Source organism: Mercenaria mercenaria, chromosome 1, assembly GCF_021730395.1.
Source record: "Mercenaria mercenaria strain notata chromosome 1, MADL_Memer_1, whole genome shotgun sequence".
Classification (NCBI taxonomy): Eukaryota; Metazoa; Mollusca; class Bivalvia; order Venerida; family Veneridae; genus Mercenaria; species Mercenaria mercenaria.
Window position 1 is genome coordinate 65655765 of NC_069361.1, and position 13338 is coordinate 65669102.

At 34.4% G+C, this 13338-nt stretch overlaps 1 protein-coding gene across 6 annotated transcripts in view; it reads left to right on the forward strand.

The window, feature by feature from the left end:
• The window catches only part of LOC123535449 (synaptotagmin-14-like), an 84281-nt gene that overhangs the window by 45253 nt on the left and 25690 nt on the right, over nucleotides 1-13338 (forward strand). Inside the window, exon 1 of one of the 6 annotated variants that reach the window (XM_053549756.1) lies at nucleotides 7146-7364. The exons of the other annotated variants lie outside the window; for them this stretch is intronic. Coding sequence (XP_053405731.1) covers nucleotides 7169-7364 — 196 coding nt within the window. The 5' untranslated portion in view covers nucleotides 7146-7168. Of the gene's footprint in view, nucleotides 1-7145; nucleotides 7365-13338 lie in introns of those variants that run through there. 6 annotated transcript variants of the gene reach the window in all.

A 13338-nucleotide genomic window follows, 5' to 3' on the forward strand; every position in this document is an offset into this window, starting at 1 on the left:
CAAAAACTAGGTCACCAGGTCCAATCAAAGGAAAAGCTTGTTAACACTCGAGAGGTCACAATTTTGGCTTAATCTTAATGAAACTTGGTCAGAATGTTACCCTCAGTAAAATCTTGAAAGACTCTGATATTGGGTCATCTGGAGTCAAAAACTAGGTCACCAGGTCAAATTAAAGGAAAAGCTTGTTAACACTGTAGATGCCACATTTATAACTGTATCTTCATGAAACTTGGTCAGAATGTTAATCTTGATGATCTTAAGGTCAAGTTCGAATCTGGGTCAGGTAGGGTCAAAAACTAGGTCACCAGGTCAAAGCAAATGTAAAGCTTGTTAACAATCTAGAAGTCACATTTATGACTGTATCTTCATGAAACTTGGTCAGAATGTTAATCTTGATGATCTTTAGGTCAAGTTTCAAGCTGGATCATGTGGGGTCAAAAACTAGGTCACCAGATCAAATCAAATGTAAAAGCTAGTGAACACTCTAGAGACCACATTTATGACCATATCTTTATGAAACTTGGTCAGAATATTAATCTTAATGATCTTAAGGTCAAGTTCCAATTTGGGTCAAGAGGGTTCAAAAACTAGGTCACCAGGTCAAATAAAAAGTAAAGCTTGTTAACAATCTAGAAGTCACATTTATGACATTCTTCATGAAACTTGGTCAGAATGTTAATCTTGATGATCTTTAGGTCAAGTTTGAATCTGGATCATGTGGGGTCAAAAACTAGGTCACTAGGTCAAATAAAAGGAAAAACTAGTTAACACCATAGAGGCCACATTTATGACCATATCTTAATGAAACTTGGTCAGAATGTTTATCTTGATGATCTTTAGGTCAATAGGTCAGGTGAGCAATACAGGGCCTTCATGGCCCTCTTGTTTACTGATAAATGTGCCATGGAACTAATTAACATTACTTTGTAAGTTTTGTAAACAGAATAAGAACAAAATCCAAACAATAAAAAATCCATTGTGTTAGCATTAGAAGGAGTATTGATATTCAAACTTACAATGTTTTCAATTTACCTCCCTTTAATTACATAAACAACATATTGGGATGTCTAAAAACTATTAAATGGTATTAGATAAAGGAGACACTTAAACTGAATCTATTTAATGATGTTCTTTGGTCATTTCAAAGGAAAGATAGAAAACTATTTCATATTTTTCCGACTGTCCAGAGCAACAGAATGATTGCTACGGTGAATAACAGTCTAAAATTAGAGAAAAACTTTTGAGAATGAGTATATTATGTATGAACTGTACTGCATATAAGGGAAAAAATAAAAGCTTTTAGCTGTGACATGACTAAAAGGGAGATGGGTTGGATACAAATTGGGAAGTTTTCTCTAGAGATTAAAATCACTTATGGCGAGACTAAAGTGAGAACGTCACCTCACTGTAATACAATAAAGAAGTTTACATTGTTGGTATAACTTTGTGTTCATTTCATATGAGACAAACTAAGAGAAACAGTTGGCTCATGATTTTACAAGGGATTCGTGCTCCTGATGTACGGCAGTTGCCATCTTTTGAGTTTAATTTTTAGCTCGACTATTCGAAGAATAAGTAGAGCTATCCTACTCACCACGGCGTCGGCGTCGGTGTCGGTGTCGGCGTCACACCTTGGTTAAGTTTTTCGTACCAGTCCACATTTTGACAAAGTCTTTTGAAATAAAGCTTTGAAACTTTCAACACTTGTTAACCATCATCATGGCCAGTTATAGGCAAGAGCACATAACTCCATCAAGGATTTTGGCTGAATTATGGCCCCTTTTGACTTAGACATTATGGTTAAGTTTTTCGTACCAGTTCATATTTTGACAAAGTCTTTTAAGATAAAGCTTTGAAACTTTCAACACTTGTTTACCATCACCATGGCCAGTTATAGGCAAGAGTGCATAACTCCATCAGGGATTTTGGCTGAATTATGGCCCCTTTCGACTTCGAAATCTTGGTTACGTTTTTCGTACCAGTTCATATTTAGACAAAGTCTTTTAAGATAAAGCTTTGAAACTTTCAACACTTGTTTACCATCACCATGGCCAGCTATAGGCAAGGGTATGTAACTCCATCAGGAATATTGGCTGAATTATGGCCCCTTTCGACTTAGAAATCTTAGTAAGTTTTTCGTACCAGTTCATATTTAGACAAAGTCTTTTGAGATAAAGCTTTGAAACTTTCAACACTTGTTTACCATCACCATGTCCAGTTATAGGCAAGAGCACATAACTCCAACAAGGATTTTGGCTGAATTATGGCCCTTTTTGACTTAGAAATCTGGGTTAATATTTCGTACCAGTTCATATTTTGACAAAGTCTTTTGAGATAAAGCTTTGAAACTTTCAACACCTGTTTACCATCACCATGTCCAGTTATAGGCAAGAGTACATAACTCCATCAAAGATTTTGGCTGAATTATGGCCCCTTTTGACTTAGAAATTTTGGTTAAGTTTTTCGAATCAGTTCATATTTTTTGTAAAGTGTTTGACATTATTATGGCTTTTAAACTTTTATCACTTGTTTAGTATAATAGTCTCTATCTGTAGGTAAGAGAACATAACTCTGTCATCTATTTTGGCTGAATTATGGCCCTTTTTTGGACTTTGTAATTGGTTCTGTTTTCATACAAGTCCATGTTTTGTCAAAACTATTTGACATATGGCTTTTAAACTTTGAACACTTGTTTATCATTATGATTTCCATCTGTAGGCAAGAGTACATAACTATTTTGGCTGAATTATGGCCCTTTTTGGCTCATATATTGCCATTTAGTGCAAGACTTATCGAAATCAAAGTAATACAGGAACATTGTTTGTCTAATCTATTTATTTCTTTTGTCTGAATATCCGTGGAAATATTTTGACCCCATTCTTCAATCATTTCTTCGAATAGTCGAGCGCGCTGTCATCAGACAGCTCTTGTTTGTTTTGTGTTCAATACTTTATCGAAATTAAGGTTTAGGAGTATATTATCAAAACACAGAAATATTAGGTACTATTCTCGCATGGTATTTGTAACAATAACATGTTCAAAGTTACAATTGAGAAAAGGGGAATCGGGAAGTGAAACCATTATCCGTGACAAAATAGTTGTACTACTTTTGAATCGTATTGACTATAAAGAAAACCCTGATTTACCATGAAGTAAACCCTGAATTACCAATAAAGACATAATCGACTTTTCCGATAATGTTTTCGTTATCGTTCTCTATTTATAAATAAGTAACATGTTTATTAACAATCTACCTGTCCAGTACATGTTCTTCCATACTCTCCAATATGACTTGATACTTAAAATATTCTCAAAAAGTTGTCTCCCCTTAAAATAAATGCCATTTGTAAAGAAAGAAAAATAAATGATTGCTGAAAACTACATTCCATCTAGTTATGTGAAATTTCAGCTCTGGGACATTATTGCAAATGCATTAAAATGAAGAGATCTAACAGTTTTTTGATAATGGTGAGTTTTTAAAGGTTTGGAGCTATCCGATTGATTGTACCTTAAACATTCAATCACTGTTATTGGAATGTAACATAATGCGATAAAATCAGATTATTTTGTTTAATCTGTAGCATTTTCATTTCTGTCTGATGCAAATAGTGAGGATGAAATAAATATAAATCTAAGCATTCTGACATTGCTTCATTTCTGCTTTTTGTCCATGGTGTGAATGCAATTAAGAGAAACAATCAAAATACTTCGGCAGTGCTTTCATTTCTGCATGTTGCAAATAGAGTTGTTGCTGCAATAAAGGGAATAATCCAGTCACTTTGGCAAAATTTTCGTTTCTGCCTTTTGTAAATGGTGTGGTTGTAAGTATTAAAAGAAATAATCAAAGCACTTGGTCAGCATTTTTAGCTCGACTATTCGAAAAATAAGGAGAATTAATCAGAACCAAAACAAGAATATTTTGAAAAAATGTCACCATTTTTATACACCCAAAGGGACGTATTATGTTATATCCCGGTGTCCGTCTGTCCATCCGTCCGTTAACAATTTCGTGTCCTCTCTATAACTCTTGAACCCCTTGAAGGATTTCAAAGAAACTTGACACAAATGTTCACCACATCGAGCACGTTTTGGATGTCTCGCTTCAAGGACAAGGTCCCACTTAGGGGTCAAAGGTCATAGCCTCGATAGCCTAGTGTTAGAGCATCTGCTTCGAGTGTGGGAGGTCTTGGGTTTGATCCCCGGCTGCGTCATACCAAAGACCTGAAAAATGGTACCAGTAGCTCCCTTGCTTGGTGCTCAGCATTAAAAGGGAAACTGGCCTCTTCTCTCATGTTCTTCCAGATAGTGTCTAGTTCTATATCATAGTGTTGTGTTCATACCTTTCGAAAATGTTTTTTTTTTTAAAGTTGATAAGATTTAATATTTAAGGACAAGAATAAGTTAACTGACTAATTGATACCCCCATGTGTCTGTGTGTAATAATGCAGAACTCGTCCATATTTCTCAATACAAAGCTAATAACCTGTAATTTTCAAACCATTTTTTCTCATGAATCTAAGCTCTGATTTCATATTGAATGAGTATTAAATTGCGGGTTGCCTAAACTGTGTCATCATTTGATTTTGTGGTTTTGAGTCTACTAAATTTAAAGACTTTACATTTAAAGCTAAAAAAGGTTTAGGAATTTTATACTTCTGTAGGGAATTTCATTTTGTTGCTAACACAACCACGAAAATCCATGAAAATAATTATGTTTTTATGAATAGAATTTGATGTTAGATTAGAGCGAAGTCGGGAGCTACAAAGCGACTATTTTGCTCAAGTCGCTCCCTAGCTCAAGCCCTGCAGAAATGATGGAGTCTCGGTAAAAGAAATTACTTTTTCAGTAAAATTTCACAGACATATTTTTATCAGCCTCAAATTATGTACACTTATTGGCATGTAAGGAAAAATTACATACCAGGAAAAGTCATCAGTGTTAAATGAAGTTCCGCTTGAATGTTGATAGTACTCATAATGTCATTTGATGTGGAACATCTGTTTGAAGTGCTTTAAACAGAAGTTTACATCTTTACAGATGGATAACTTTGTGCCTAGATGCTGTAATTGGTACATTCTTGCATGTTCTGATCAAAGCTGAGTTTAATATTATGCAAATTTTGTGTCTCACTGTGACAAGTTTTCTTTGCTATTTTATTTACTGTTCATTTAAGACAATATGGCAGTTTAGCAAATCAGTATGAACATGTTTATTATTTGATATTGGTTAACCAGTTATATATCAAGGAAATATTTACATTTTATCTACTGACAGAACGGAGGCCATAAAAAATACATGGGTTTGCTGGAAGTTCCATTGTGGTTTACACCTGTATATCGCAAAAGAAATAATGTCCTGTCCTTATTTTAACATTTTTACAATAGTTTATTATGAAATCATAATATAAGAAAATAGGGTAATAAATCTTCCACTACTTATCTTTGAAATAAGTAGATAAAACAGCCAAAAAGACCCGCCCACATTAAATCGTAAAATTCCAAGAAAAAACCACAGTTTTGTCAATTCAGTTTTGATCTTTATTGTGAGAAAATTGTCGAATGTTCTTCTAGAGTTTTGATTGAAGATTTATAAAGAAGTTTGTTTAAAGATGCCATTTTGTTTTTGTTTTTTTTTGGTGAATGACGTCACAATCTCGCGGAAAGGTTCGTTAGTGATATTATTGCACCAATGTTGTTTACACAAAAGTAAAAGTTGTTTTCTTTCTGTACAAAATACACACTAAATGTGAAAATAAAAAGATGATAATATTTACATAGATTTTCTCAGCTGACACAATATCCTATGTGATTTGTAAATTATTCTAAGTGATTTGTTCACTGCATTGAAAATGTGAGCATAATTTCACAGGATGGAAGATATTTTCTATCCGAACATGGCTGCCTATTTAATATAATGAAAAAATAATTGGTCGAATTAGATACATGATATTATCTATTATTTGATATATATAATTGTATGATGAATTATTGAACTGCAGCCATTCGCAGTTATATTGATAATAGTTGTTATATCATAGGGTAGGAATATGTCTGTCAGTTTCTGAGACTGTACAGAGTTGACGATATCTCTGATGGTGAAATCATTTTCACTTGTTCAATAATATCAGTGTTTGTCCAGGCTTCGGAAAGACTTGCTTTTGTTGCAGAAGAAGACTTATTTTCAATGGATATTGGATAATAGTTGTACTATGACTGGAACAGATGTTATGGAATTTTCAGTCATTTTCTGTTACCCTTTTTGCTGGAGGTGAAATTGTGCAGCAGTGTATTTGGCCTGAGATGTTGCTGTGAAAGACTGAATTTTTGATTTTAGCTGATATTTATACCAGTAAAAATATAATTGGTTACTTTGATTTTTAGTAAGATTCTGGGATGATAATACAGACTTGAATATCAGTTTCTGTTATCACTGGTTGTGAAATTGTTTGTGCTGGTTGAAATATACTTTGTAGTTTCTGAAAACCTGTTGCTTTTCTTACGGTAAAAGACTTACAATAGCGGATATTGGTAAAAGTGATATTTATATCTGTATGGATTTTCAAAACTTTCTGTTATCATTTTTGCCGTTTGTGCAATGATGCAGCAGTGTAGGTGCATATATGTTGCTATAAAAGACTGAAATTTTTATTTTAGCAAATATATTAGATATGGTTTATATATATAACTGGTTACTGTTATGTCTGTTAGGATTCTGGGATGAGTTGAAAATCATTTTCGATTAATTATCGCCGATGATGAAATATTCTTTTTCTCTTCTCTTTTAAAAAGTCTTATGGAAGATTATTGCTTGTGTTGCAATAAAATGCTTGTTTCTATGGATGTTTATGAAAGTGGTATTATCATATAATCAGCAAAGATTTTATTGCATAATCTATTAATAACTAAGCTTTCCGTTATCTTACTGGGCGGTGAAATCATGCTGCAATTTTTTAATTTTGTTGAAATAGGAGACGAAACTTTTATACCAGGAGATTGTCTGTCTGGTGTTGTCAATTTCGTCTTTTTAAAGTGGAAGTTTACCACATGTGATTAACATACTTTTGATAAGGATATTTTTTGTGTATGAATACTTTTTATAATCAGTAAATATAAAATCTATGCTTGTTATTGGAGTGAGTCAATAGAGAAGCAATTGTTAATATATTATATGACAATGTTTCGAAAAAAATTGTTTCGAATTGATATATCGCCGAGATATCTGTGTACATGTTGTTGGTCAAGCAAGCCTCGGAAAGACAGTGATATTCCTGGGAAAAAAGATTCCGAGCTTACAGCATTAAAAGAAATTAAGATTCCCGAGACGCCTCGCAGTGCAGGTGATGGAGAATCAATAAGTCAGTCAGGTTTGTGTTATAGTCAAATATTTTATTCATGTATATGTATATATAGTACAGATATATTTTTGTTCTTGTAACTAATCAGTTCTCTCGTATGAGTATGACAGTGTCCGCTTAATAACTCTCATTTGCAGGATTGCAGAATGTACATTTTATCATGTACAAATTTTTCAAAAGCACGTCTACTTAGATCAATTATAAGGAGAGTGCAGATCTACGGATCAGGGGATTGTGAGTTCAATACCTGGGCGAGGCGTATGTTCTCTGTGACAATTTGATAGAAGACATTGTGTCTGAAATAATTCGTCCTCCATCGCTGATTCATGCGGAGAAGCTGGCAGTTACTTACAGAGAAGACTGGTGTACTGGTACAGAATCCAGGAATGCTGGTTAGGTTAACTGCCCCCCGTTACATATCTGAAATACTGTTGAAAAACGGCACTAAAGTAATGACTAAACCTAAAACAAACAAACAAAAATAAATTCTTCAAAGGATTGCAAAACATACAATTCGAGGTCTAAATATTTTCCAAAGGACTGCAAAATTGTCATTTTATCATTTGAAGATTTTAAAAAGAATTGCAAAACATTCTTGTTGTAGTGTATACATTTTTCAAAGGGGTGCAAAATTTTCATTTCATCTTGTACCAATTTTTCAAGTGTGTGAGTTTTATTTGACCTGGTGGAGCTGGTTTTGCGACGGTCCATTGCATTATTGTGCAGGGTATGTAGTGGATTTGGCAACCTCCGCAAACTGTAATGCACGTGCATCATGCTACGCTGATTTCTTATTCAATGGCAATCTCCTTTACAACGTAACCAATGTAGCATTGAATTTTAGTCATTGGTTTCAGAAAGATTATGGAATTAAACATTTTTACTCTATTGATCTACCTATTTTGCTTGTTTTTCGAGATGACCATTATTTGCATAAGTCAGAGATTAACTCCGCCCCACCAGGTCGAATAAAACGCACAGTACCAAATAGTAAAAAGAAAGAGTTGTTTTACATGAAAATTAAACAGCATCTAAAATATGTACATTGCAGTATAAAATTATTGTCAATTTACTGATATATGCATTGAATTCCAGAAAAGGACTGCATAAAAGTCCCACACTTCAAAACAAACCATTTTCAAAGCATTGATATGTATCTTCGTTTTGATGCATTTGCAATAGTGTCTCAGTGCTGAAATTTCACACAACTGGGTTAAATGTAGTTTTTATCAATTGTTTATTTTTATGATTTTAGCTCACCCGTCACATAGTGACAAGGTGAGCTTTTGTGATCACCCTTCGTCCGTCGTCTGTCCTCAGTCCGTCCGTCCGTACGTGCGTCAACAATTTCTTGTCTGCATGATAGTGGATTCATTTATGATTTTATTTTAACCAAAGTTGCACACAACTTGTATCACCACAAGATCTTGGTTCCTTTCTTGAACTGGCCAGATCCCATGATGGGTTCCAGAGTTATGGCCCCTGAAAGGGCCAAAATTAGCTATTTTGACCTTTTCTGCACAATAGCAGCTTTATTTATGATTTGATTTTTACCAAACTGGCACACAACTTGTATCACCATAAGATCTTGGTTCCTTTCTTGAACTGGTCAGATTCCTTTATGGGTTCCAGAGTTATGGCCCCTGAAAGGGCCAGAATTAGCTATTTTGACCTTGTCTGCACAATAGCAGCTTTATTTATGATTTGATTTTTACCAAACTGGCACACAACTTGTATCACCATAAGATCCTGGTTCCTTTCTTGAACTGGCCAGATTCCTTTAGGGTTCCAGAGTTATGGCCCCTGAAAGGGCCAAAATTAGCTATTTTGACCTTGTATGCACAATTGCAGCTTCATTTATGATTTTATTTTAACCAAACTTGCACACAACTTTTATCACCATAAGATCTTGGTTCCTTTCTTGAACTGGCGAGAGTTATGGGTTCAGGAGTGACAGCCCCTGAAAGGGCCAGAATTAGCTATTTTGACCTTGTCTGCACAATAGCAGCTTCATTTATGATTTGAATTTAATCAAACTTGCACAAAACTTGTGTCACCATAAGATCTTGGATCCTTTCTTGAACCAGCCAGATCCCATAATGGGTTCCAGAGTTATGGCCCCTGTAAGGGCCAAAATTAGCTATTTTGACCTTGTCTGCACAATGGCAGCTTCATTTATGATTTGATTTTTACCAAACTTGCACACAACTTGTATCAACACAAGATCTTGGTTCCTTTCTTGAACTGGCCAGATTCCATCATGGGTTCTAGAGTTATGGCCCCTTAAAGGTCCAAAATTGGCTATTTTGGCTTTGGAGCCATATAGAGACTTCATTTTAGGTTTTATTTGATACTAACTTCAAAAATATCTTCAACAACATTAAATCTTGGATTCCATAATGAACCAGATCCAATCGTATGTTCCAGAGTTATTTTATATCTGATTACCTCCCCTGATTGTAATCAAAATGGATTTATATCAGTAAGTACTTATAGGACTTATTTGAAATTTCATTATTGTCATTAGTTGGACTGAGACAATCAGAGTAGATAACTATGGACTGATTTTATGTCAAATTACCTCCCTTTATTTCTAATTAAAATAGGTATATCTCCGTAACTAATGAAGATACTGATCTGAAATTTCATTCATGTCAACAGATTTATTTGGCAGATTCTTCTTTTGTTCACTTACAATAATTTTTTTTTAATTACTTCCCTTTTACATTACTATAAATAGCTTATTTTTAGTAACTTTATTATTATCGGCCGTAGGGAAAAACCGAGACCACTTTTCTGTGGTACAACATGGATGGTACCTCCAGTTTTTAGGTGTATTTTGACGTATCTGTACCTTGTAAGAATTTTTTTTTCTTTTTGGTTAAATTTCTTCCCTTTGTTGTTCCTGTCCTTTGGAATTAGATATTTTTTCTGAGTACCTTCTTGTCCTCAAGTGCAATGATAACAGGTGAGCAATATAGGGCCATCATGGCCCTCTTGTTACAAATGCCATTCTTTTTGAAAGGGGGACAACTATTGGAGGATATTTTAAATACCCAGTTACATGGGACAGTACTGTACAACATGTATTAATCATGGTGATTGTTGGTAAAGGTATTTTCTCTGTGGTTTGGTGATATACTGCTTTACCTTAATTAACCATTAGCCTGCTGGCAGCAAGTGATTTGCCCTAAAAAAAAGTTGCGGCCTGAGTGCAGACCAAGATCAGCCTAAACTTCCGTGCAGGCTCAGCTCTGATCATGGTCTGCACTGTTTGCTGTTCAGTTTTTTAAAATAAGTGGTGCTGCCCGAATTGAATGATGGACCAGTCCATTTTAGAAATTTAGCAGGGTAAAGGTCAATGTTTACCGAGCTAGGGAGGACAGGTTGATGTGTTATTGAGTTGACGTGTGACCAGTAATTAGAACAATTTCCTGATTATAAAGATTGAATCAAAGGAAATTAGGTTTACTTTTGATTACTGTGTAGGAAAATGACTTATCATCCAATTCCATTAAGGTAAATAAGCTTTGATAACTGACTTTTGGGAAAAGGTCCTATTGACCATGATTTCCCATAGCGAGGTAAAGTGTTGTAAGGATAGATTGTCTTGATTTTCTAACACAGTTGTCCAGGTTGAAGTGAAATACTGAAAGCACAGTCCCTTACATCTGGTAAGTGTACATATTATACAACTTCCAAGCAGGAACATTCTGTTATCCCTGCAACCAAGCAAATTATGTGATGATAGAAAAACCATACCATAATGATCATAAAATGGCAACATGCTAATACAACTGAGGCAAATAGACATTTATGCCACAACCTTTGAGGTATTCTGAATCTATTAAGGGTTTCATATTAATGATTCTGCATGTTGTAAACTATATTTGAGCCACACCATGAGAAAACCAACATAGTGCCTTTGTGACCAGCATGGATCCAGACCAGACTGCGCAGTCAGGATCCATGCTGTTCGCTTTCAAAGCCTATTGCAATTAGATAAACTGTTAGCGAACAGCATGGATCCTGATGTGCAGGTTGGTCTGGATCCATACTGGTCGCAAAGCCACTATGTTGGTTTTCTCATGGTGCGGCTCATTTAAAATGATTACAAGTAAGTCCATTATTTACATTTTAACTGATTTGCCTCACAGTGCCCTGAAAAATAGAAAAATATTTAATATTTGGGTATTATTTTTTCTGTTTTTAGCAATAATTAGCTGCTATAACACTCGCCCCAGTGTTGGCGTCTGTGTTGGATAAAGTTTTTATGGAAGTCCAATAGCTTCTTCATTACTTAAGATATTCAATTTGAAACTTGCTGTACTTGCACAGTGACAGACAAATTGTGTAACTCTTCCTGCAATATTTTCAGGATTATGCCCCTTTTAAACTTAGAATTTTTAGTTTTTATAAAGTCCAATGTCTTCTTCATTTATATAACTTAAAGTATTAATTTGAAACTTATGGTACTTGATCATAGTGACATTGGTGTAAATTAGTGTGACAAAATGCATAAATCTACCTGCAATATTTCCAGAATAATGCCCCTTTTTAACCTAGAAAGTTTTGAGTAAGTCCAATGAAGAAATTGTAACTGTACACTCTGACCCCTTTATAATGCTGTCGACGGGGTCCAAAGTTTGAGACACGCAGATCTAATGGGGTTTGAGTGTACTTGCTCATATTAGTGTCACAAGATGTGTAACTCTGCCTGCAGTATTTCCAGAGTAATGCCCCTTTTTAACTTAGAAAATTTGGCTAAAGTTTTTCAAAGAGTACAATATCATGTTTTAACCATTTCAGACATTATGTCAAAATTTCACATCCATCTTGTAGGTAATAACACTTCATTGTTCTTTTTTCTCTCTTCCTTAAGAGAAACCCTAGACAACTATAAACAGACTCACTGTTAATAGTTTATTCAATGAACATGCATGGGAGATGCAAAATTGAATAATGTGTTTCATACGACTGGAAAAGTATATCTTAGTTTTTAAAATATTTAATTCAAAACATGATAGAAATAGCTTTTCAATTTGTAACTTAGTACCTATATATTTGTTAAACTAATACAGAAAACTTCATGATATAAGATAGTTTTTTTTTCCAGAAAGGACCACATTAAATTAAGGCAGAATTGCCTGTTGGAAAACAGGTTTCTGTTGTTCTCTTGAGGGAAATTATTCGTGCTAGAAAATGCCATACCAATTATCTAGAGTTCCCAGCGAAAGACCAATTCCTCAAAAATAATAGCCGAAATATTCAATCATTGTAAAAGGTTGTTATACTTTGTTGGAGAATTACTATAATCTACTCTACTTTACTTCTGAATAAGAAATGGACTTTGTCTCTTCGTATTTAATAATACTCGTGAAAACTCATCGGACCGTCATTTACATGATACACTGAAAGTGGAATATTGCTGTAATCATATATACCAAATAAGTGTAGGTAAAACTAAAACCTTTTTCATTTTGTTAATATTGATTTGGTGTCAGTGAGCCCAATTTTTCTTCCTATTATTAAACCAAATTCTTTTCTCCTGTACAGTCGTAGAGCCGTGTTACTTCGTATCCAGAATTTTCTTTATTGTCTTCTATAGTATAGTTAAGTTTTATGAGTGTAAGTGCTGTTACCATGAGTGCTTGCATAGGATTGGTTTGGCTAAATGTTAAGTGAATTTTCAATTTTGTTATAGACAGTTTCTGAACATCCATCCCATTGACAAATGAAAAAGTAACCCTCGCCACCTCCAAGCCCACTGCTCTTGCCCCTATCTCTATTTTTAAGAAGAAATCTTCATATTTTTTATTGAGATAGTTTCTTCTTTACCCTGACAAAGCAGTTATGGAGTATTAGTCACATTTAGTGATAGCTCTAGTGTTTGTTCTTGTTTATAGCTGCTGCAAGCTGAGCTATTTTTGTCGTGTTGTGTCCCGTATCAGTTTCCTGTTGTTGACTGTTAGCATTTTAATTT